At 38.3% G+C, this 27,086-nt stretch overlaps 1 protein-coding gene across 13 annotated transcripts in view; it reads left to right on the forward strand.

Annotated features, from left to right (window-relative positions):
* The first annotated feature begins 62 nt into the window (after nt 1-62).
* Nucleotides 63-27,086, forward strand: part of WAC (WW domain containing adaptor with coiled-coil) — an 81,529-nt gene continuing 54,505 nt past the window's right edge. For 2 of the 13 annotated variants that reach the window (XM_084875987.1, XM_084875988.1), the window contains exons 1-3: nt 99-325; nt 1,263-1,298; nt 2,849-3,063. In XM_084875987.1, coding sequence (XP_084732113.1) covers nt 2,925-3,063 — 139 coding nt within the window. In that variant the 5' untranslated portion in view covers nt 99-325; nt 1,263-1,298; nt 2,849-2,924. Of the gene's footprint in view, nt 326-379; nt 892-1,015; nt 1,164-1,262; nt 1,300-2,848; nt 3,064-27,086 lie in introns of those variants that run through there. The other 11 variants (XM_084875982.1, XM_084875979.1, XM_084875981.1 and 8 more) reach the window with 10 other exon arrangements.

The raw sequence follows: 27,086 nt of genomic DNA on the forward strand, positions 1-27,086 counted from the left end.
GGGGCCCGAGCGCTCCCCCCGGGGCGCCCTCCCCCTCCTCCGCCCCCGCCTCGGCGCACGCGCAGTAGCTCCGCCGCCCGTACTTAGTCCGAGATGGCTTCCCTCGCGCCCCACCGTCCTCCTCCCGAAGGCGGCTCCCTCCCCGCGCACCCCGGGGCCTCTGGAACCAGCCTGAAGCGGGTCCCCAGGCAGGACTCTCCTTAAACTGGAAGAGCAGCGGCCGGACGTGCGCGTGAAGGAGAAGCAGCGGCCACCGGAAAGAACTGCGGGCCCTCCCGGCGGCGAGCCAGGCCTCAGAGGAAGAGGAACACCCGAGCGAGCCGAGGTTTGCCGAAGGCGGCCTTCCGGAACTGCGCGGGGAAGGGAGGGCTGAGGGCGGAGAGGAGGGGCGCGGCGGAAACTGCCGAGGTTTGCCGAAGGCCGCAGCCTCGGAGTTGCCCGGATGTAGTTGGTGGAGCGGCGGCGGCGGCACCGGTGGCGGCGACGACAGGCGAAGGCGAAGGCGAAGGGAAAGGCGGCGGCAGGGGGAGAGGAGGGCGAGAGGCAGCGGAGCAAGAGGCAGTGAAGGCGGAGGAGGCAGTCGCTCCCCGCGGGGCTGTGCAGGACGCGTCTCGTCGCCCTCCTCCCCCCGGCTTGCCGCTTCCGCCGTGTAGGTGGCGCCTCTCTCCCGGCGGAGAGTGAGCGTGGTGTTGTCGGAGGGAGATGGCCCGGGAGCGCCGGCGCCAGTAACGGGGAGGTGCTGCGAGTCGCCCAGGGCGCGCCGGACTCCGGGGCCGGTGCTGCCGCCCGCCCGCCCGCCTCTCGCGGCTGCTCCCCCCTCCCCCGACACACACTCACAGGTCGTGCATTGATGGTAATGTATGCGAGGAAACAGCAGAGACTCAGTGATGGGTAAATTGGCTTTTCGTTTCGGTCTGGGCCGCGGCGGAGGCGGGGGTGGCGGCGGGGAGGGGGGGGGCTGTTCCTCCTTATCTGCTGCTGGCTGGGCCGCCATTTTTGTTGTTAACCCTGCTCCGGAGCGGCCGGGGAGGAGGCGCGGCCGCGCGCGCCGGCGAGGCCGGAGGGAGCGCGGAGGGGCGCAGGGCCGGGCCGCGGCGCTTGGCCGCCGGCACCGCCGGTAGAAGGGCCAGTGTGCGGGTGCGGGCCCGCCGCCGGCGCCTTCGGTGGGTCCCCTGCAGGGAGGGGTTTTGGGAGCGGGGGCACTCGTTTTCTTCCTTCTCCTCGAGATACTTAATGTCGCCGACTCTCTTCCTGTTTTTCAGCTGTCACGACCGGAGGGGGGACTCGCAGCCTTACCAGGTACCAGCCGAGGCCGGGGCGCAGGGGTGGATGCGGGGCGGAGGGGGAAGGGAGGACTTGGTACTCGAGCTCAGGCTTCATAAGTCGCTACAGGCCCTTCGGTGCAACAAATCCGAAACTAGCACCGTTGCTCCCCTTCAAATGCTGTGTTTGGGCCCTCGAGCGCTTTCCAGCGAGGTTTAGTGACTCATTTTGACAGGTGGGTTAAGGAAGTTCAGTTTTTTTTTTTTTAAGGAAAATAGCATGCTCAGCCAGAAAGGACCTGACTCGATTATTTGGATGGGAAAGAATCGGTGGGTTGAGGTGATAGGTGCCATCTCAACCACTTGTATTGTGGAAATAAAAGTTAATGTTAAGGTAGTAAAATTAGATGGAAGGGTTGGGAAGAAACAACTAATTGTTTTGCAACTCTTAATTGTGTTGTAAACCACTGTCTCTTCCCAACTTAATAGTTTTTTGTTGCAAATAGTTGCCTTACTAGTGAAAGATAGTGCTTTTGGTTCTGTAGGAATTGAGATCTGTGGATACTTGGATAACTTATTCTGATGTTGATAGTTCTAGGTATGTAGGGTCCTATTTGTTACTGCAGTTGCTGCATGTAAAGTTTTTAAAAAAATTATACAGGTGGTGCCTGTTTTCAGAGGGAAAAAAAAATCTCATAAATTGTTAACCATCAGATGATACTGGAAGTGTCTTTTTAAGTCTAATTACTTCAAGGGTAGAAGAGCAATTTTCTAAGCTGATAGTTCTGTTAACTGGCTGTCACTAGTTAAAGCTCAAATAAAAACCCTAAGTCCCCTGATGTGTAAACCATTGCTCATTACATTTGGATATCAAAGATTAAACCCTACTGAGTCTGCTTCTCTAAACATAATTACTTACACCTTGTAAAAGACTGGTCTATCAAGGTTGTCCTAAATATGCATTAGGATAAAATTAAACCATTATTTTGAAGGCGTTCCATTACATTTCATTATGTTAGAAATATCAGCCAACTACTTTCTTTCTTTTTTTTTTTTTTTTTACCTTGAATTGTTTCCCATACCTGTCAGAGTAGGTAAAGTAGGATTGAAATGCTTTTTTGATTCAGAATTGGAGAAAGTGATGCTTTTTTTTTTTTTTTTTTTGTAGCTTTGCGAAAGCGTGCTTAAGCTCCTTATATTTTTGTCTTTGCATCAGTTATCGAGCAGAAATTGGTTATAATAGTACTCAGTTTCTACTTTTCTTTAAATTAACTTAATTCCCAGAAAATTTTATTGAGGAATTAATGTGTCAAGGTGTATGATTTCATTTATTTATAAGATACTTTACGGTCTAGAGTTTTCTCTTTTTTTTAGAATAAGGTATTATGATTTATATGAGGAGCTTTTTAATAACTCTTAGGCATATATTTAGGCTTTGACAGAATAACTTAAGAACATAATTGAAGATGAAATTTTAATTTTATTGATATAAATTATTAAAACTTAGTGAAGTTAAAACACCAAGTTTTATAATAAAATGAATTTAGGAAGCTATGTTTGAAGTTTCAACTTTCCGTCTCTTTTTTGGGGGGTGATGTTTTACAGGCACTTAAGTATTCATCGAAGAGTCACCCCAGTAGTGGTGATCACAGACATGAGAAAATGCGAGACGCCGCAGATCCTTCACCACCAAATAAAATGTTACGGAGATCTGATAGTCCTGAAAACAAATACAGTGACAGCACAGGTCACAATAAGGCCAAAAATGTGCATATTCACAGAGTTAGAGAGAGGGATGGTGGTAAGTAGCTTTTTTGTTGAAACTTTCACATATATATTTTTAACAATTGCTCTGTGTAAAATAATAGGTGGCAATATTTCTAGTTTACAGATACTGCTGAATGGGTGTCATGAACATTTTTTATTTCTATTTATTTGGTTCCTGAACTGGTTACATAGAAATGAGATGCTGACAGGAGCATCTAAAAATGGATTCCAATAGCTTATAATAAGAGAATGCATTTATGAATATAGTCTACCTAGTAATGCATTATTAACTGTGAGGGAAATTCAAGACATTTTCCAAAAAAGAAGCTTTAACCTTTTTAAAGTAAAGATTCTTGTTGCTGCTTGAATCTCTTTTTTTTAAGGCTCCAAATGTGTTTCCTAATAATAAATTATGAATTTAAAACAGGTGTTTGGAGACAGTTTACAGATTAAAAAACAAAACAAAACACATTTCTGATTCTGAGAATTACTTTTTTTTTTGGTAAACATTTAAAATATTCCATATTTTCCTGGATCTTATTGATGTATTTGCTATACTGTGTTCATTCAACTAGTCAACTTTTTTAAAACCTCATTTTTTTTTTTGTATAAAGGTAGTACCCTTCAGTTATTACCTTGTCTTCAGCTCTTTGTGGTAGGAGGTTGAGAAAAGTAACTATTTTCAGACTTAATTTTCCTAAATTTACCAAAATACAGGTTTCATGTCTAAAGCATGGATTGAGGAACAAACCAATTTCACTAAGATAATTAAGACATCTATATTTTTCCTCACTATAAGATCTTATGTCACTTAATAAATGTTTGAGATGAATATACAAAATTGATTGTGCTTTTAAAAGCTCCTAAGGAAACTCAGTAGAGTGCCCTATGACTTTCTGCCTCTGACTGTCAACTAGCTTCTCATACTTTGCTTACTTTTAAAAAAATGTTCTGGCCCAGCCTGTTTGGCTCAGTGGATAGAAAGCCAGCCTGAGAACTGAAGGATTCCGGGTTTGATTCTGGTCAAGGGACGTACCTCAGTTGCAGGCTCGATCCCAGGTCCTGATCCAGCCTGCAGGAGGCAACCAATTGATGTGTCTCTCACATCAATGTTTCTGTCTCCCTCCCTTCTACTCTCTAAAACTCAATGGAAAAATACCCTCAGGTGAGCATTAACAAGAAAAATATTCTGCCTCTTCTGATTCTCTTATGTCTCCTAGGATAGTAATCAGTTTTACTCAGTGTGATCAAATATTGAAAAACATTGGTCTCTGTACATAATTACTGGGTTGAGGGAATTAATATGTTTCAATGATAAGGAATAGAAAGTCTATATCTCTATTGAATACAGCTATAGCTTAAGCAGATAAACGATATTTTGTTTGAAAGAAACATAAGGTGGGTTTGGTTATTAAAGTATTCAGAGTTCTTTGATGTCTTAGATACTATTACACTATTAATATTTTCAGTTTTGTGGATAAATTTTCTATAGTGTTTTGTATAGTCTAAGATACTATTATCAGTCATTCTTCTATAGCAGTTTTCATTTCAAACTTTAGCTCTTAGAAGGCATGTACTATTTGTACTGTATTATGCTTCATGTTTAAAATTTGGTGACTGATAAAATAGGATGTAGGTTCTCTTTTAGTGTTTCTGATCTGGTTATTCTGTCTATTCTCAAATTGAGGAGGAAGAAGATAGTTTAGGTGCTCTAGGGAACTTGATGTACATTTGCAGTGAATCACGCTTGATAGATCTTTCACAAGTTAAAAACATTCTGTTGCTTATTTATTCAACAACCATTGGGCATCCACTGTGTGCCAGTAATGGTGTGGTATTCCTGGAAGTTAAAGATAAGATGTGATTCTGCCCTTGAAGCTAAAGACTTTACTTGAGAGTTAGTGTTGTAGCTGCATACTTTTTAATTCTTATTTTCTTCATTTTGATTGTAATTGAGAGTTAGTAATATAGCTGCTGACTTTTTCTTCATTCCTGTTTTTATTTAATTTTACTTTCTTTGTGAATTCCAGATACCTCTTGTTGGCTTTTAGTTTCCTTTTTATTTGTATCTGTTTACTGATTTTTCTTAGTTCCATTTGTAAGAAACTTCTTTCTTATTTTTCTGGTTTAGTCATTTGCTGAGTTAGGCTTCACATTCTAACTTGCTTTTTAAGCTGCTTGTCTGTCTTCCTGTGGAGCCTGTTAACTAATACTATATAACTCCATCCCTATTTGTACAATCTGAAATACTTGGCTGCCATATTCCTTTAAATACCATAAAATAGGATTTCTTCATTCAGAAGTTGAGAGTCATCTTTCTTAATTCTCTCTTTTAAAGATGTAAAGTGGTGATTTTTCTCTCATATAATACTTAGTCATTGTAGTTTAGATTCCAGGTGTTTTATTGCTAATAAGTGTTTGAAACAAAACTTTTTAAAAAGTGTGTATGTTTAATTTTATTACAGGCATTTCTATTTCCTTAGGTTTTTATCTTTAAATATTAATTGGAATATATATACACATACATATATGTGTATTGTGTACACACATATATCTATCTATATCTATATCTATATCTATATCTATATATCTACTCATCTATATAAAGTCAAAGTCATCATCCTAAGGCAAATGCAAGTATGTTGGATTATCTATGCTCTCAGCCTGTATAAGTAACAATGTAAGAATAGGTTACTATTTTGTTTATTGACGTGATTTCAGATTTATTACTTTTTTAATTTTAGGAATTAAACAATCTAATGACTTTAGTAAATGTAATAATTTAAGAGCCTATGTACTATGATTTGTAATTTGCATTTTACAAAGGGAGTTAAACAAATGTATCTTTTTTTGTTTCGTTTTGTTAATCCTCATTCATATTTTTTCCATTGCTTTTCCCCCCTTTATTTTCTTTATTTTTTAATATAGTTTTATTGATTTCAGAGAAGAAGGGGAAGAGAGATGGAAATGGCAATGATGAAAGAGAATCATTGATTGGTTGCCTCCTGCACGCCTCTTACTGTGGATTGAGCCAGCAACCCCTGACATGTGCCCTTGACCTGAATTGAACCTGGGACCCTTTAGTCTGTAGGCCAACTCTTTATCCAATGAGCCAAACCTTCTAGGGCTCCATTGCTTTTTTTTTTTTTTTTTTGAGAAAAACACCAACATGTCTGATGTGAAAGAGACACATCTATTAGTTACCTTTACACCCACCCAGACCTCAACTGTGTGGAACCTGCCCTTGACTGGAAATTGATCCTGCAATCCTTCAGTGCATGAGCCAGCTGAGTCTCTAACTTTTAGCCACACCAGCTGGGGCTATATCTGCTGTTTTTCATGGCACCTTGGATTTCTTTGAAAAGCGACACTTTAGAAGTAATACACAGAAAGGACTTTTAAGGTATACAATAAAAAGTTTGGAAGCAGGGATTGAGAATTGTCGCTCCTAGGAATCTTTAAAGACATATTGCAACATAGAATGCGTATATAAAAGATTTAGATATTTGAGTCCCTTAGGATTATTAAGGGGATGTAGGCTATTTGTTGTAAATTAAGGGGAAATAAGTTTTTATTCTCTGATCTATTTGTAAATCATACAATCTTTTGTTTTAAAATGATCAAAAGCAAGAATCTTATGGTACAGTTATTAGATTTGTTTTTTGCAGCTGAGCTGTTTTTAAAGATGCAGCTAACAGTCAAACCTCAGAAGAGGGAATATACAGTACAGGTTGAATTTATATTTTATTGAGTTTTAAACCTCTTTCAATTGGTTTAAGTATGTTTAGTGGTGTGTGTGTGTGTGTGTGTGTGCGCGCGCGCGCGCGCGCGCGCGTGCTTTGTTTTTTTTTTTTTTATAGAGCTAGCTCTATTTTAACAAGTAAATTTAAATTTAAGAATAATAGCACAAATGGATTTAGGAATGAAGGGTATGTTTACAGAGATTCTTGGAAGTTATTCCATAAAACTTCAGCCTCTTGAGGCTTGTTCTATTTTTCTCATCTTTCCTCTTGGAATTAACTGTAAGAGATATATAAGAAGATATATTTGGACTACTTGTTAGAAACATCTTTTTAGGACAGATAGCTTAGCTCAGTTGGTTAATTGAAAAATATTCTTTATTTTGGTACTCTGGTTTGTGGGAATCAGTGCATTTGCATAGCTCTGGAGTTAACATTCAAGTATCTTTTTAATAAAAAGGAAAATTATCCTTGTTGGTTTGGTAACCATTGTTTCTAAAGATTTAAAATTTTTTACCTGCATAGTGAAAGTTTTTATCTTGTTTTGTCATTAGCCATATCTGGTAAAATTTGGAAATGTATTTTCATCTAATTTTCAAACAAAGATTACTATAATTAGTATTTGAAGGAATTGTGTAGTGGGACCATTTGGAGATAATTGGTGTTTTTATATATAATGTAGTAATGTTTGAATCTTTTCATATTGGATAATAGACTGTGGTATTTGTCTGACATGGCCTTTTGATTATTCTAATAACTAGGTTTTGAATAAAATGAAAGATTGTTGCATTTGTAATGTTAGACAGTACTATGAAGAGTCTCTTTTGATCCTCATTTTGATCTTGGCAGATAGAACAGATAATATCTCTTTTATAATTTTACAAATGAGGGTTAATTTACTTACTATTTAAATTGAACAAATAGTGACAGCTGAGTCTAGACATTAGTCCCTTCTAATAATTGTATATGCTGTTACAGATGAAACATTAAGCGTATTGAAAGCTTATTTGTTGGTATTTACGACAGCACAAGTTTAAAGGGTGAGTTTGCTTAATGTTTTTACCTAACTTTCTCCAGTGGCTACATTTTGCCTAATTATAGTACAGTTTCAAAGCCAGGGCACTGACATTGATACATTGTATGTGTATACACTAAATTATCACGTTAAGAGTTTCACTTTTAAAAATAAATTTTAATGTGAAAGCTTGCCAAATTTTTACTAGGAAGAAGCCATTTTTCTCAAGTTAAGGTCTCACATTATGAAACTTGTTTTCAAAGCAACTCAGAAATGTTATACAGAATCTAAAATTTGGATTTTAATACCATTAACTGTGTTAAGTATTTTTTTGTATAGTGAAGATCAGAAATAGATATTTTCCATTTTTATTGATTGGTGCTTTATATTATAGAAAGATAGTAAACTAGGCAGATAATTTGGATTTTCCAGAAATTAGTTTAAAAAGATCACAGGAAATAATTATCCCATTAAAAGAAATATAAAAAGATTGCCACATTAGCAGTAGTAATATTTTTGTTTTTATCATTTTTTTCTTAATTTAAAAAATGCTCTAATTGTGCATATATTTGAACACATTCATCATTTGTCTTAGTCATCACGTTTTAAATATTGTTTGCTATTTTTAAAAATATAGTTATATATTTATGATATATTTCTATTTCACAATAAAATATTTTAGAATAGTTTACTTTGATTTTTTTTTTTAATATATTTTATTGATTTTGTACAGAGAGGAAGGGAGAAAGATAGGGAGTTAGAAACATCCATGAGAGAGAGTCATCAATCAGCTGCCTCTTGCACACCCCCTACTGGGGATATGCCCGCAACCAAGGTACATGCCTTGACCGGAATCGAACCCGGGACCCTTTAGTCCCCAAGCCGACGCTCTATCCATTGAGCCAAACCGGTCTTGGCTTTACTTTGATTTTTTAAGGCAGTCTTAATTGAACTATTTTTGAGTTGTGTAATATGTATTTAAAGTTCTTGGTGTAATGTACTTAGAATTTTGGTGCATAAGTCACAAAATTTATGTATTCTGGATTATCCCTCTGTTAAACATGTTCATTTTCTTATTCTGATGTACAGAGTGGTTTTGGTGTATGTAGTGTATCATTTTGTTAGGATGCTGGAAAGAGTGAAGATAGCAATGAGCTAGGGGATCTTTTACAGGGATTCTTCTTTTAAATTTCTACCTGAGGATATGTTTTTATTGAGTTTAGATAGAGGAAGGGGGAGAGAGAGACAGACACAGGCAGCGATGTAAGAGAGAAACATTGATAGGTTGCCTCCTGTACTTGCCCTGACTGCAACCTTTTTGGTTTATGGGACAATGCTCCAACCAACTTAGTCACCCAGCCAGGCCTTTACAGGATTTCTGTAACTTTTCTGTAACTGGGACCACATCTGTAACTGGATTCTGCTCTTTGGACTTTGTACTAAGAACTGGAATTATGTCACTTACTTCAAAAGCAGTTATTGCGGGCTTGAAAATATATTCTGTGAAGAGTCTACTTTTATGATTTATACGATATTTTTAAATTTTCAGAGCCCTTTTTACATTGTCATCTGATTCGTTTGAAATAGGTTAATTAGATTATTCCCATTTCAATGATGAAAGTACAATATAGTCCAATTAAAGTGTTCAGCCTATTGTTGAAACTGGAAAGCAAGTTTCTTTGCTATACTTAAAACCTTATCTCCACCTTCAAATTATATTCCAAGTACTTGCTTGTACTTAAAATACAACCATTGTAGTCTTGGCTACCACTTTCTCTTATCAGGACTCTGCAAGAGCCTTCTGAATGATGTCCCTGTATCCTTTTTGTTTCACACAATTATTTTCTCGTGCAGAATGGTCCAGTTAAAATGCCCCTCAGCTCACATCACCCTCATACTTGGACCACTCCAGTGACTGTTGCTTACCAAGGCCTATAAAATACCCTGTGTAACCTGGTGTCTAGGTGTTTTTCAGCCTTTTCAACCACTTTTCCCCTCGTTTGTGCTCCTCTGTCCATACTCGCCCCACAGGAAGAAATCTATTCTTGTTTAGAGGTTCTGTACATTATGTTGTTCTTTCTGTATGTCCTCCTGGTATTCATTCTCTCACTTCAGAAATGTAATGTGTCTGCTTAAATGTCACCCTCTCACAGAGGCCTTCTCTACCCTTCCTGGTCTTCTCTGAACAGGCATCCCCATCATTGTCTGTCCTTTCCACTGCTTTGTTCTTTCCTTGTGCTTAACAACCTGATGTTATTTATTCATAGTCATTCTGTAATAACATGGCATAATGTGTTCCTGAAAGTAACCATACTATGCAGAATTATAGCAAGGGGTTTATGGGCAAAATATTAAATGTGATGCATTTAAAAAGCATACTAATCTAACAAAAATCATACCATAACATATTAAATGTTTAAAGAGTACATGAACAATATAATACATATGACATTTACCTTGACCACGATCTGAAATAGGTTTGTGGAAGTGGACATCTTGAAAGGGTTGCAGCTTGTAAGTTATTGTGATGTGATGGAAGGAGGGTTATCTGAAATAAATCTCTGAAAGTTGTAACACCAATTGTGGATGGATAAACAACTCATACAAGTGAATTGAAGTGGTTGGCAGATGTTTTAGAGGTGTGTGTGTGAGTGTTGCTTTGTAAATTCCTGTGAAGCTTGGTTCATCTGAGTGCAACTATTGTTTCTCAAAGTAAAATCGCTCATAAGTAAGTGGGAAATAATGTGTTGTGCTCAAATTTCCTGGTACATCAGTAGCACTCAAGCAAATTTGTGTTTTCATAACAAGTATTATAACAGAACTGCTGTAATAGTTAATGTTTGCTTGTCTTTTGTGGAATATAAACCACAAGAACGGAATGCATTTGTTTTATGGGTGGACAAAATAATATTGGGATTATCATGATTTAAAGGAAATTATTGCACTTTTCTTGAATGGCGATTCTCAAATTTGAATGTGTATACTATCCCTTGGGATCTTGCTAAAGTGCATATTCTAGTTCAGCAGTTCTGGGGTGGGGCCCCAGGATCTGCCTCTTTATTTTTTTAAGAGAGAGTGGGAAGGATTGGTGGGGGAGGGGTGGGAGAGAAACATTGATGTGAAAGAGACACACCAATTGGTTGCCTCCTGCACACACCTTTACTGGGGCTAGAAATCGAACTCCCTACCCTTTGGTGCTCAGGCCAATGCTCTAGCCGCTGAGAACACTGGCCAGGGTGGGTTTGCCTCTTTTTAACAAGATCCCAGATGGTTCCCACTTCACTGGCTGCTTGTGAATAACAAGGTCCTAGAGTCAGCACTCCAATGGAAGTATAATGTAGGTCACAAATGCAAGTCACACATGATTTTTAGTAGCCATATTGAAGTAAAAGTGAAATTAAATTGAGTATATTTTATATGACCCAATATATCTAAAATATTTCAACATGTGCTTGATATTTAAAAAATGATTCTCTATAACAGGGGTCCTCAAACTTTTTAAAGTGGGGGCCAGATCACGGTCCCTCAGAGAGCTGGAGGGCCGGATTATATGAACTACTAATTCCTACTGAAACACCTCGGCTGCGCCCACTGCCCAAAAAACCTGGCGGGCCGGATCAGACTCCTCTGCGGGCCGCATGTGGCCCGCGGGCCGTAGTTTGAAGACCCCTGCTCTATAATCTTGTGCAAGGTCTGCAAGGTCTTTGAAATCCAGTATTGTAATTTGTTACTAGCCACATCCCATGTGCCTACTTGCTACATGTGTGACCAGTGGCTTCTGAATTAGACAGCACAGTTCTGGAGAATATAATCACCCTGTTCTGTCTAGCTTTACACATATTGCTATTTCTCCAAAGAAAACTTTTATGTGCCTTATTTTTGAAACATTTATTCAAAGCAAGGTTGGAATTAATAGATTCTTGATCTACAGGCATACTTTGGACATTTTGCTGGTAGAGGGCCTTGTCTTTGATTTGTGTTTTAAAAAAGCAACATCTGGAAAGTACAGTAAAATGAGGTGTGACTATACATAGTGCTTGTAGTAAAATTTTTCTTTGTTAATTCACATTTATTACAAAAAATTTAGAAAATGGCAGAAATGGGAAAAATAAAATTGCCTCAAATCCTATCATTTTGAAGTTAAATCATTAGTTTCCATTGGACTCATTTTTAAGCCATAAAATGTCCGAAGGATTTAATAGTCTTTCCAGGATTTTTATTAAAATGTTTTCATATTGTATTAATGGCTTTTTTTAATTTGTCATTTAATATCTGCATAGTGGACTTAACATATACTTGGTATTAGCAATAACAATCTAAGAGGATCAACTAGGAATACTTTTTAGTTAGTGCTTAGAGAATATTAATACTAGCCTTACCTCTTATGCTTAATTAATGACTAAAATCTTCTTTCTGTTAGTTTTAAATCCAGACTCTGATATTTGTAACTAAGTAACCTTAGACACACTACTTTATCCACTCCTGAAGATTATTGTGAGGTTAAATGAAATTATGTACATAAAACACTAAAAAAGCATTTAGCTAAGTGCCTGGACTGTGACCCAGTGTATTATTAGGTTTACTCTTATTTGACTAAAGAAAAATTAGTGTCAGATTAGTTTTAGGTCTCAAGTCCCTGCTTCCTTCTTCCTTTAGAGTTAGGAAGGAAAATACTGCTAGTCTGGCAAAAGCAATTCTAACTTGGTAACTGCTCTGACCTAGGACCTTTCAGTTCAGGGACTTTTGGATAGATGCTGGAGTTCAAAATAAGTGCAGATTTAGTATTCTGTGGTACAGACATCTAATAACCCAGATCAGACCTAATGCCAGATAGTGGAGAAGTTTCTAAGCATATTGTAATTGGACAGGTAAGATATATATGGGTAGTAGCTGGAGCCACCACTATTGATTTAGATAAAAGTCTTTGGCACTCAGATTCTCCCATCCCACCACCATCCCCCAGTCCCTGAATCATCAAACTGTCCTCAGATAGTTAAGTGGTCAACTTCATTTAGCTTTCTATCTTTTTGAGTAATAGTCTTCACCTGAGTTGTTATACTCAGGTGTTAGCAAATAGTTTTCTTGAAATGACCTTTAGGAACAATTGCATTTTAAAAGAAATTTATGTTTCTGTTTATATATTTAGGTAGTGCCAGCCTTTTGGTTTAATCTTTGATAACTTCTGAATTGTGTGACAGTATGTTAGAAAAGCATGACATAATGTTGGCATTTTCTGAAAAGTTCTGTCCTGTACTATTCTCACAGGAGGAGTCCTTTCCGGTAGCCAAAAAGCAATACTAGTCAAATGTGATTTTGGAATATTTTGGCTTGGATTGCAATAAAGTGTTCGGCATTTAACACTTGATTGTGAAGAAAAATTTTGAGACTCAACTTCATAAAAATGTGTTGGTTGATATGAAAACATTCATTGTAATAGGGAAAAGCTAGGGAAGTTGGAACACAGTATGATGGGCTTTTAGAAGTAGTTTTCTTAAAGATTGCCAGTAGGTTTTGCTATGATGATTTGGTCAGGTTTCTGTTACTGCTACCCTATTGGCTCTTCATTAGGGTTTTAAAGCATTCATGTTTAATTTTTTATGTATAGCTAATGAGTCTCATCATGAGACCTTTAAATTACAAAGAATATTAAGGGTTAAGTCAAGGCTGTACTTTCCAAAACTAGACTAATCTTCATTACATATTTTTGTGTAATTATGTTCTGTCCTTGTTGCTTTTCATTCTTCAGACCCTATCCTTTGATTTTCAGTCCGATCTATCTTTTTGGTCATTAGACAAGCTTCATTATAATGGTCCATAGATAACTGCCTAAAATCTTCCTAGCTTGAGTGTTCTCTGTCCTTGTTAGTGCTTGGGAAATCATTCTTGATGTGTGTGTTATGTGCCTTCAGTCACCTCTGACTTTTAATGACTCTGAGTGATATCCACAATGTCTTGTCCTCACCAGCCTACTAGGCCTCTGTGGACTTATGCAGATAACTTCTATGGAGTCATTCTATCCCATATTTGGTCTTCCTCTTTTCCTCTGCCTTGTTTTTCCCAGCATTATTGTCTTCTCCAAAGAATCCTTTCTTATGTGCCTTAGACAACTTCAGTTTTGTCTTATTTGCTTCCAGTGATATTTCAGGGTTAATTTGTTCTAGGACCCATTTGGCCGTCTTTCTAGCGGTACAGTGTATCCATAGAGCCCTTCTCCAGCAACATATTTGAAATCCATTTTTTTTTTTCTAGCAGCTGCCTTCATTGTCCAACTTTTGTAATAGGAAATACAGGGGTGTAGATGATTAGCCTTGGTCTCTAATAACACAACTTTGCTCTTGGCGATCTTTCCTAATACTTAGATTGCGCCCTTCTGAGTCTTAGCCTTCTCTTCATTTCTTCTCTTCATTAATGTTCAAATACAGTCCTGCTTTGGCATTTCCTTTTTTTTTTTAAATATGTTTTTGTTGATTTCAGAGAGGAAGAAAGAGGGAGAATGAGATAGAGAAACATTAATGATGAAAGAGAATCATTAATCAGCTACCTCCTTAATGCCCCCTACTGGGGGTGGAGCCTGCAGCCCAGGCATGTGCCCTGACTGGGACCTCCTGGTTCATAGGTCAACGCTCAGCCACTGAGCCATGCTGGCCTGGTTGCTTTAGCACTTTCTTGTTTCAGTTTCATTGGAAGTCGTTTCAAATCATTGCTACTTTCCATCAGTAAGATGGTGTTATCACATATCTTAAGTGATTGCTATTCACCCAATTTTTACTTCTTCCTCTGAGCCTCTAGCTTAGTTTTTCCTATATGTTCTAGGTACAGATTAAACAGAAAGGGAGGTAAAATGTACCCTTATCTGACACCTTTGTCTTTAGGAAACCATTCTGTTTCTCAATATTTTGTGCCAGTGACTTCCTGTCCACAGTAGAGGTTACACATCAGGGACAGTCAAGTGCTGAGGCACCTGCATTTCTTTCAGAGCAACTCATAATTTTTCATGATCCACTCAAAGGTTTATATAATCTAACTTTGTGCAACTCTTTGAAGCACTGCAGTATTTCTCTGTAATCTTTTCAGTATCATTTACTAGTAGATTGTTACCATTGGAGAAAAGCAGAGAATCAAATAGAGGTGATTTGTTTAGTGTAGTGTTACTTAAAAGAACAGTATTGATTGACCTCTGGGTACCTAGTATATGGTCAAAGCATCATGTTAAGGAACTACTACCAAATAAAATTTAAAACCTAAAAAAAGTCAAATTATAGAGCCAGAACTCTTTGCATCGACCTTACTCTGATTATAAGCAAGTTTCTGCTAGAGATATATTGTTAACTTGATAACAAGAATTAAGGTGAAAAAATGTAAAGTGGAAAGAGCACCTGTCTTGAGATCTGGTAACTAAAACTCTCCCTTCCAAAGTATAATATAATATATGTGGCTGCTTATGTTTGTGTGGGAATCTTTGGAATATTTCCCACCAGTGTTCATTTTGCATTTTTAAAAATGTGTGTATAGAGAAGAGTAGAACAGCATGATAGTTTTCTTCACATTTATTAATTTAAATTGAGAAATAAAGTTGAAAATTTTCAAGACTATTCTAAGCAGAAGTCCTAAAGTCTTTACTGTATGTACTGTATACTACTATGCTGTAAAAATCGCTTGTTTATATAAAACAAGCCCACCAAATAGAATATTCATATCTTGTTTCAAGCTGGGAAATAATAACTTTGACTTTTAAAATACTGAGTATTAAAATTTTTAAACTTAATCTATTGCTGAAATACCAGTTTCTGATGGGTTTACTTAAAAAATATGAAAGTATTCTGGCCAGTATGGTTAGAATGCTGGCTCATGACACACCACAGATTTGATGATTTCCAGTCAAGGGCTAGTGCCTAGGTTGCAGGTTTGATCCCTGACTGGTCAGCATATGCAGGAGGCAACCAATTGATGTGTGTCTCATATAGATATTTCTCTCCCCCTCCCCCCTCACCCCCAACTCTCCTCCTCCTACTCTCTTTAAGAATAAGTGGAAGAAATATCCTTGGGTGAGGATGAAAGTACCTAAGCATACTATAAGTTTTTATTGGGACTGATACTTTATTTAATCATTTTTGTTTACAACTGAAATTCTGGGAATTCAGTATTAACATCCTTGCCCATGAGCTTCTCTTAGACACCAGGAAAAGTTTCAACCTTGTGTTTTACCTTGTTCTGGGCTTTATCCAAATGAACCTTCATGAGCCCACTGCCATGCTGTTTCATGTGGATTCTTTTGCCCACAATCAAGAACTCCTGGATTATGTCGTGCACAGCAGTCCGAGTACAGCTTCTGGGACACTTATTTTTTGTATGGCTTTTTAGAGTTAGCTTGGATAGAATTCTCTGAGTAATAAAGACAATATGCTTCCCACTCAGCTTTTTCTCCAACTCTTATACCAGCTAGACTTGGATTTTCTGGAAATATTTCAGTTAAAGAACAGGAACAAAGATGGTAATAGTTCTCCAACACTCACCGACTTCAATTTTCTTGGCTAATGTGATATTCAGCTCCAGCAGAGCCTGGGAGATGTTGGGACTCAAATTCCTCCAGCTTCTTGCCATTGGCTTTCACGATCTTTTTGCTGAAACTGAACATGGCCTCTCCTTGGTGAGCCCTGGCCTGGGAAGAAATAGTGTAAATGTTAATATCTAAATTGGTGATTTATGGAATTTTTAAAATGCAGATATCAAGCAGTAAATATTTGTAATGTGCAGGTTTTGATAGCTGTGGAATGAGCACTGGGGTTTTTATGAAACATGCTGTTTTCTACTTGTTGAATGAGCATAGATTCTCCTTGCATCTTGGTTTTCTTCACTTTGCTTAGTTTTTAACTTTCTTAAATGTATATATTTTATTGAATTTTTTTTTTTTTTTTTTTTTTTTTTAATGGAGAGGGAAGGAGAGGGATAGAGAGTCAGAAACACAGATGAGAGAGAAACATCAATTCAGCTGCCTCTTGCACACTATTGGGGATGTGCCCGCAACCAAGGTACATGACCTTGACCGGAATCGAACCTGGGACCCTTCAGTCCATAAACCGACACTCTATCAACTGAGCCAAACAAGTTAGGGCAGTTTTTAACTTTCTTAATATCATTATCCTCCCTTATATTCAGTATCCACTTATGAGTCTCCTTAGATCTTGCCTCTGAAATAGTCCTTGAATCTTTTCATTTTTTGTCTCAGACCATTGTCCACTTTTGCCTAAATTAAAGCACTAGCATACTGTTTATTCCTTCATTCAAGTTTATTCCCTGTGCCAGAATTAACTTTTTTTTTTTTTTTAAATCCTCACCCGATTAAATTTTTTCCGTTAGAGAGGGAAAGAACCAGGACCTGGTCTGGGAAGGAGCCGGCAACCAGGGTCCATACCCTTGACTGGAATTGAACCTGGGGCCTTTCAGTCTGCAGGCCAACCCTCTATCCACTGACCTAAACGGGCTAGGGCCAGAATCATCTTTTAAGAAAAGCATACTTGCTCATTCTTTGTATAAAAATGTCTTCCAATTACCCTTAAGATAAAGTACAAATGTCTCAATAAACAGCTCTTTGTATTTTTCTAGCCCTCTTATATGCTTCAGTTCTTTGAAGATAAAAGTTCTGTCACACCTAGTGACTTCCACACATCTGTCCTCCAGCCCCTTTTGCTTAGTTAATTCCTATTTTTCAGGCTTCAATTTAAAATTTAGAAGTAAATTACCTCCTTTAGCCTCCCAACCTTCAGTTTAGATTAGCACATCTGTATTGCATATAATTCTTTATGGTAACTATCTTGTAGTGTCCAAAACTGAGCTTTTTGTTTTTCTCTATCAAACCTGCTCTTTCTATAGCTTGCATTTTTGTAAATAGAAACTATAGCCTCTCAGTTGCTCACACCAATAATCTCAAGTCTCCTAACTGGTCTTTCTGCTTTCCTGTTTTCAAACTCTTTAGTCTCAATGCAGCAATTGTATCACTCCTTTGCTCAAAAGTCTATACAAAGACCCAAAGGCCCTATGTGGTTTGTTACTCCCTCTGTTGTTATCTCTGTGACCTTAAGCCTCTTGATTCTACTTTTGGCACTTCAGACACACTGACCTCTTTGTAGTTCCTCAAGCATTACAGGCACATTCTTGCTTAACAGTCTCAGTCTTTGCTCTTCCTACTCACTGGATGTCTTAGATATTTTCTATCATTTAGGTAGTTTGAAAATTATACATAAAATGGATGATTAAGGCTAATTACCAGAAAGTAACAACATTGAGTAAATTGAAATGGTATCAGCATAAGGGATTTCTGTGACTATGGTTCTTATCTAGGGCAGCAACAGATTATTCAGATTCTTGGTTTCTCATAAATCTTTTCTCTTGCCAGAAGACTAAAATACTTAATCTTAAAGGCTAAATCTAGTGCAGTTATTTAGGGTCGATAGAGGGCTGTTTGTTTTGTACTGTTTTAATTAACAAAAAGTTAAAATATACTATGAACTGTACTGCCAGCAATTTTTTTATTATTAATATACCGGTACTTGTTTTTAAAATTACATTTAGTATTATTCTATATAATTGTAAATGTACAGCGAAGTGGTTAGAAAATTATGTACTTTACAGAGTGGTTCCCCATTGCTTCAAATACTGACCTGGCCCCATAGATGTTTATAAAGATACTAGAGGCCTCGTGCAGGAATTCGTGCACTGGTAGGGGGCATGACCTGTGGGGATCGGGGCATGACCTGTGGGGATCAGCCCGCTGTGAGAGCAACACTCATTCTGGTCAGCTGAGCGGCGCTCCTACAGTGGGAGTACATTGACTACCAGGGGGCAGCTCCTGCATTGAGCGTCTTTCCCCTGGTGGTCAGTGTCCGTCATAGCAACTGGTCGTTTTGCTGTTTGGTAGCTGAGCTTTATATATATAGATTATTCATTATATTCCCTATGTTATCTATAGTCTACATCTGTGTCTCTATTCTACAACTACCAATTTGTACTGCTTAATCCCTTCACCTTTTTCACCTAGCCCCCAAAACCCTCTGACAACTTTCAGTCTGTTCTCTGTATCTGTGAGTCTGTTTATATTTTGTTCATTGGATTCCACATATAAGTGAAATCCCTATGGTATTTATCTTTTGCTATCTTTCTTATTTCACTTAGCATAATGATTTCATTCTTTTTTACAGCTGAATGGTAATTGTGTATATGTACCACAACTTTTTATCCACTCCTCTATTGATGGGAACTTGGGTTGCTTTAATGTCTTGTACTGCCACTAATCTTAATTTATAAATTTTTCAGAGTTCTTTAAAACATGTTTCGTATATTTCAGTGAAATCTATATTTGTTGTATTTTAGAGAAACATTCTGACTTTTTTTTTTCATGGTTGGAAACATATACCATTGTTTCTCAAACTATTTTTCATGAACCACTTGTCCCAGAATCATTGGGATATTTAAAAATGCCATTCAGTCCCACTTAAGATCGATTGATCTGAACCTCACATTTAATATGATCCAACTTGTATTAATGTGTATAAAATTTTGAAAAACACTGCTTTGTGCTATATGAATGGTAAAATTATAATGAAGTGGAGGAACTAAGAATTCTCTGGAATGATTAGTGGCAGAAAATCTGAGATAAATTTTAATTTCAGTTTTTAAAAATTTCTTCTTTTTTTAAAATATATTTTATTGATTTTTTACAGAGAGGAAGGGAGAGGGATAGAGAGTTAGAAACATCAATGAGAAAGAAACATCGAACAGCTGCCTCCTGCACACCTCCTACTGGGGATGTGCCGGCAACCAATGTACATGCCCTTGACAGGAATCGAACCTGGGACCTTTCTGTCCGCAGACTGACACACTATCCAAACTGATTTCGGCAAAAATTTCTTTTAATTTAAATATATTTAAAACTTTAAAAAGACTATAATTTGCCCTGGCCAGTATGGCTCAGTTGGTAGGAATATTGTCCTATAAACCAAAAGGTGGTGGGTTCAATTTCCGGTCAAGGCACACAGGTTTTGGGGTTCAATCCCTGGTTGGCGTGTATACAGAAGACAAATGACTGATGTTTCTTTCAAACGTCAGTGTTTCTCCTCTCCCCCTTCCTCTCTCTAAAATCAATATTTAAAAAAAAAAAAAGACTATAAAACTTCGATGCTAAGTTAACCTGGATCTTTTAAATTTGCTGGAGTATCCTTTATTTTTTCTGGAAGTAAATAGTATATATTTTGAGTTTAAGTAGAATCCAATTGGAGTTTTCAGTATTGAAGCACCTTCTTAGTGACATTTTGTTGCTTAGGAATCACTAAAGAATGTTGGGAATATTTTTTAGTTCAAACCATAGAAACAATATTGTAAAACTATACAAACCTGTACTTTTTAAGGAACTGTCTCTCTTAGTGCTTTGGTTGCATCAAAAAAATTTCAGGCCCAGTTGGCGTGGCTCAGTGGTTGAGCATCAATCTATAAACCAAGAGGACATGGGTTCGATTCCCAGTCAGAGCAAATGCCCAGGTTTTGTTTTTGAACTTCGTTAAGGGGGTGTGCAGGAGGCAGCCGGTCAATGACTCAGCATTCAAGTTCCTATCATTCTCTCTCTCTCACTTCCTCTCTAAAATCAGTAAAAATATATTTTTAAAAATTTGAGTATTTGTTACAATAATTGTGAACTGTTTAACTGTTTTACATTCGCACTCAATTTTTACCTTAGATGTGAATGGGTTATTTTGGTTTGAGGAAGGCTGTTTTTTCTTCTACTAGTGAGAACTTTACCACCACGTTATACCATTTAATGTATAATGGTTTTAAGAGATTGTCCTAAATATTTGGGACTAGTAATTGTTGTATATTTTGGCTATACTTCTGAAGTGGCTATATAAATCAAGATTACTTAATGTGAAACAGTCTTTTTCTAATAAAAATGGGTGTTATACCCTGAGGTGTTTAGAAATTAACTTGAGTTACCTGTATAATTGACTAATACAACATCAGGCATAATTTAGAGCATTTTTATGTTATAAATTACATTGATAAGATTGTATTGATTTCAAGTATGCATTTCTGTGATACTTGATCTGTATATTGTATTATGTGCCCACCATCCAAAGTCAAATCATCTTCCATCACCATATATTTGGCCCCCTTTACCCTTTACTACCTCCTCCCTTATACCCTCTAGTAACCATTATAATGTAAATCTGTGTCTGTGAGTTTGTTTTACATCCCACACATGAATGAATTCATATGTTTCTTAGCTTTTACTGACTGAGTTATTTGCTTAGTGTAATGTTCTCAAGATTCATCCATGTTGTTGCAAATGGCTGTTTTTCATTTTTTTAATGGCTGAATAGTATTCTGTTGTATATATGTATCACATTTTCTTTATCCAATCATCTATCAAAGGATACTTTGGTTGTTTACATGTCTTTGCCACTGTGAATAATGTTAGAATGAATATAAATAGGAGTGCATATTCTTTGTGAATAAATGTTTTCAAATATTTTGGGTAGATACCCAGAAGAGGAATTGCTGGGTTATATGGTAACTCTGTTACTAATTTTTTTAGGAACTTCCATGCTGTTTTCCATAGTGGCTGTACCAGTTTACATTCCCACCAACAGTGAATGAAGGTTCCTTTTTTTCTACAACTTCTCCAACACTTGTTACTACTTATCTTGTTGATAATAGCTATTCTAATAGATGTGAGATAGTATCTCATTGTAGTTTTGATTTGCATTTCCCTAATTTCTAGTGAAGTTGAGCATGTTTTTATATATCTATTGGACATTTGTATGTCTGTTCAGAACCTCTGCTCATATTTTGATTGGGTTGTTTGGTGTTGAGTTTTATGAGTTCTTTATATATTTTGGATATTAACCCTGTATGGGAATTATTGTGGCAAATATCTTCTTCCATTTGGTTGGTTGACTTTTTATTTGCTGTGCAGAATTTTTTTTAGTTTGATACAGTCCCATTCATTTATTTTTGCCTTTATTTCCTTTGCCTTTGGGGTCACATTCATAAAATGTTCTCTATGACCAAAGTTTGTAAGTTCAGTACCTATGTTTTCCTCTATGAAATTTGTTTTGTTTTAGGTCTCATATTTAGGTCTTTGGTCCCTTCTGAATTACTTTTTGTCCATGGGACAAACTGTAATCTAGTTTCATTCTTTTCTAAGTAGCTTTCTAATTTTCCCAGCACTGTTTCATTAAAGAAGCTTTCTTCAGTGTATGTTTTTACCTCCTTTGTCAAAGTTATTTGCCTATGTAGAAGTGGTTGGGCTTTCAGTTCTTTTCTATTGATCTGTGTGTTTTTCTGCCAGTACCTTGCTGTTCTGATTACTGTAGCTCTGTAGTATACTTTGAAGTCAAGTAATGTGATAACTGAGACTTCTTTTTTTCTCAGTATTGCTTTAGCTATTCAGGGTCTCCCTTCAAATCTGATGATTTATTGTTCTAATTTTTTAAGAAATGATATTGGGATTTTGATGAGGATAGCATTAAATCTGTGTATTGCTTGGGTAATATGACCATTTTAACTACATTGATTCTTCCAGTCCATGAACATGAAATGTCTTTCCATTTCATTGTGTCTTTTTCAATCTCTCTTAATAATGCTTTGTACTTTTTAGTAGATAGGTCTTTCACATGATTTTTTAGGTTTATTCCTAGCTATTTTATTATTCTTGTTGCAGATGCAAATGGAATTTTGTTTTTCATTTCTTTTTTTGAAATGCCATTGTTAGTATATGTCATATATACAATATGGGAATGCAGTGGATTTTTGCACATTGGTTTTGTATTCTGAAACTTTACTGTATTTTATTGTTTCTAAAAGTTTTTTGGTGAAATCGTTAGGATTTTCTATATAAAGAGTCATGTCATTTGCAAAGAGTGACACTTTTATTTCTTCATTCCCAATTTAGATGTCTTTTATTTCTTTTTCTTGCCTGATTTGCTCTGGCTACGATTTCCAGTACAGTATTGGCTGAAGGTTTGTCATATGTGGCTTATGTTTGTTATGTTGAGGCATTTTCCTTCTGAACATATTTCATTGAGTGTTTTAATCATACTGTATTTTTCGGACCGTAAGACGCACTTTTTCCCCCCCAGAAGTGGGGGGGAAATGTCCCTGCGTCTTATGGTCCAAATATAGCCTACGCATATACTTTTTAAAAAAAAGTTTTTTTACTTGCCCGGCTCTGTGTGGTCTCTGTGTGCTTGCCCGGCTCTAAAATGGTTCTAAATGCTGCTGTTTACAGGGTTGATTACATGTGTTTATGACTGTGATGTTGGGTTTTAATGCACATAAAATATTTTAGGACACTATTTGTTTCAGAATCTTTTTTTCTTCATTTCCCTTCTCTAAAAACTGGTGCGTGTTATGGTCCGGTGCATCTTATGGTCCGAAAAATACGGTAAATGGATGTTGCATCTTTATTGTTGTTAATTCTCAATCGAGGATATTTTTTACATTGATTTTTAGAGAAAGGGGGAGGGAGGAGGAGACAGAAACATTGATGGAAGAGAGGCAAATCAGCTGCTTGTCACCTGCACGTACCCAGGAATCAAACCCATGACCCTATGGTGTTCTGGCCGATGCTCTAACCACTGAATCACACTGTCTAAGGCTTGATGTTGTATTTCATGAAGAGCTTTGTCTACATCTATTGATAAGATTGTGTAATTTTTATCCTTTGTTTTGATAATGTGTATTACATTGATCAATTTGCACCATTATTGTTTTGAACCATACTTGTGCCCTTGAAATGAATCCTATTTGTTTGTGACATATATTATTTTTTTAATGTTTTGTTGTATTCAATGTGCTAGTATGTTCTTTTAAGATTTTTATATCTGTTTTCAGTAAAGATACTGTTCTGTAGTGTGTGTGTGTGTTGTCCTTGCTAGGTTTTTGTTATCAGGGTTATGTTGGCCTCATACTGTGTGTTAGGAAGAGTTTGAGAAGGATAGGTACCAAATCTTCCTAGAATGTAAAATTCAGTCTAATGAAGTTACCTGGTCATGGATGTTTACTTTTTTCAGAGGTATTTGTTGGATGTTTCAATTTTCTCACTGTTAATTGGTTTATTTAGATTTTTAATGATTCAGTCTAGGATGGCCATATATTTTCTAGGTTATTGAACTTGGTGTCGCATAGTGTTTCATATTATTCTAGTACTAGAGGCCCAGTGCACGAAAGTCCCTCTCACAATCCAGAACTGTTGGCTCCTAACCGCTCGTCTGCCTGATTGCCCCCAACTGCTAACGCCTGCCAGCCTGATAGTCTTTAACTGCTACCCTGTTGGCTTGATTGCCCCGAACCACCTCTGCCCTGCACCCGGGACCCAGGAATCCCTTCTCCAGCTGACCACAGGCACCCTGAATCTGGACTTCCTTCCCTCTCATCAGCCTTAGATGCCCAGGCTGGCTGCAGCCTCAGGGGCTGGTGGGCAGGTGGCTTCACCTGTGCTGCAGCCACAGTGCTGGTGCCCAGGACCTCAGGGTTGGCGCTTTATCTGTTTCCCAGGCCACAGCCAGCCACAGGTGCTGGTGCCCGGGACTGTGGGGTGGGTGTCTTCTCCATCTTCCCTTGGATGGAGTGGGGGCAACTCCTCTGGCTTGCTGTGCCCTCAGATCACAGGGCAGGTGGCTTCATCTTCTGGGCTGCAGCCAGCCTCAGGCACAGGCACCCAGTTTCTTATCACCCCAGGACATGGGATGGGCGGCTTCTCCAGCTGGCTGTGGCCTGGGATCATGGGGCAAGTGGCTTCTTCCTCTCCCAGCCACACCCAGCCTCAGGCGCTGGAGCCCTGTTTCTCAGTCTCCCCCAGGACATGGGGCAGTAGGACCTGAAGCTTCTGGGGCTGGCTGAGGCCTAGGATCACAGGGCAGGCAGCTTCTTGGTAACCCTGGCTGCACCCAGCCTCAGGTGCTGGCACCTGACTTCTCCGACTCCCAAAGGCCCGGAGCAGCTGGGGGGTGGGGCTGCTGCCATGTTTGCAGTTGAATTTGCATACTCACTCTGATTGGCTGTTGGGCATAGCAATTTGTGATGGCAATTTGCATGTTTCTCTTTTATTAGTGTAAATGATTCTTTGTATTTCTGTGATATCTGTGGTAACTTTCATTCCTGATTTGATTACATGAGTGTTCTTTTTTCTTTGGTGAGTCTAGCCAGGGATTTGTCACTTTCATTTATCTTTTCATAGAACCAACTCTGTATATTAGTTTTTTGTATCGTCTCTTTGTTCTCTATTCAATTCTGCCCTTATTTTTATTGCTTTCTTCTTCTGCCGACTTTGGTCTGTTTTTGTTGTTCCTTTTCTGGTTCCTTTTGATGTAGTGTTAGATTGTTTACTTGGGATTTTGTTTCTTGAGATAGGCCTGTAATTATATAAACTACTCTCTTATTACTGCTTTCACTGCATCCCAGAAGTTTTTATGTTGTATTGTCATTCTCATTTGTCTCTATATATCTTTTTTATTTATTGACTAGAGGCCCAACACATGAAAATAGTGCACAGGGGGTGGGGTGTGTGTGTGTGTGTCCTTCAGTCCAGCCTGCACCCTCCAATCTGGAACCCTTGAGGGATGTCCAACTGCTCTCTCACAATCCAGGACTGCTGGCTCCCAACTGCTTGTCTGCCTGCCTGCATGATTGCCCCTAACCACTTCTGCCTGCCAGCCTGATCACCCCCTAACCACTCCCCTGCCAGCCCGATTAATGCCTGACTGTTCCCCTGCCAGCCCAATTGCCCCTAACTGCTCTCCCCTGCTGACCTAGTCGCCCATAACTGTCCTCCCCTGCAGGCTGGTTGTCCCCAACTGCCCTCCCCTGTTTCTCTGGTCACCCCAAACTGCCCTCCTCTGCAGGCTCGGTCACCCCTAGTTGTCTTCCCTTGTAGGCCTGGGTCATCCCTAACTGCCCTCCCTTGAAGGCCTGGTCCCTCCCAAATGCTCTCCCCTGCTGGCCATCTTGTGGTGGCCATCTTGTGTCTACATGGGTGCAGCCATCTTGTGTGTTGGAGTGACGGTCAATTTGCTATTATCTCTTTATCATATAGGATTTCGGAGAGGATGGGAGGGGGAGAGAGAGATATAAACATCAATAATGAGAGAGAGTCATTGATTGTCTGCCTCCTGCACGCCCCCATCCGGGGATCAAGCCCATAACCCAGCATGTTTGCTTGACTGCAATCGAACCTGGGACCTGGGAGCCAAACCAGCTAGAACTATATATATTTTTATCTTACCTTTATTTCGTCATTGACTCAGTCAATTTTTAATCGTATATTGTTTAATCACCACATATTTGTGAGGTTTCTTTTACTTTTTGTAGTTGATTTCTAATTTTAAAGCATAGTGGTTGCAGAATATACTTGATGTAACTTTAGTTTTAAATTTGTTGGGGTTAGATTTGTGGCCACACCCACACACACACTTGAGAATGTTCCATGCGCATGGGAAAAGAATGTATAATCTGATGTACTGGGAGGAAAGGCTCTGAAAATTCCAATTATGTGCATTTAATCTAATGTGTCATTTATGGTTATATTTCTTTATTGATTTTCGGTTTGGATGATCTATCTGTAGTTGTCAGTGGGGTATTTTGGTCTCCTAGTATGATTTTGTTTTGATCTGTTTTTCCCTGGGCTCCCTGGTTCAGTGCATATATTTTGAAAGTGTTATGTCTTCTTAATGTAGTGTCCCCTTTATCATTATAAAATGTCCATTCTGTCTTTTGTTACTGCTGCTGTTTTGAAAACTGTTTTGTCATATATGAGTATGGCTACACCTACTTTTCTGTGTATGTTATTTGCTTGGAGAATCAGTGTCTATCTTTGTCTTTGCAGCTTAGATGTGTTTCCTGAGGGCAGCATGTGTTTGGCTTTTGTCTTTTGATCCATTGTGTTACTCTGTGCCTTTTTATTGGTGAATTCTGTTTGTTTATATTTGGGGTAATTATTGATGTACCTAGTGGCCTAGTGCACGAAATTCGTGCATATTAAAAGGGGATTGATTAGAGGAAATAATTTAATATTGCTATTTGCCCTTTCTCTATAATAGAAGTGTCAGAGATGAAAGATAGTTAGTGAAATGTATATGAAAGCATTCTTCCTGTCAGAGTCTGGGGCGCACCAGGGGACCCAGAGTCCAGTCCCTGCCCAACTACATGCACGTCAAAATCACATGAGACCCAGACCCAGCTGCCACTCCCCCCTATTGGGCTAGATCCAGACCAGGCCATTCCCACCCTTGTCAAGCTCCGGGCAGGGGCCGTGAC

The sequence above is a fragment of the Pipistrellus hanaki genome, assembly GCF_964339955.1.
Source record: "Pipistrellus hanaki genome assembly, chromosome: 1".
Lineage (NCBI taxonomy): Eukaryota > Metazoa > Chordata > Mammalia > Chiroptera > Vespertilionidae > Pipistrellus > Pipistrellus hanaki.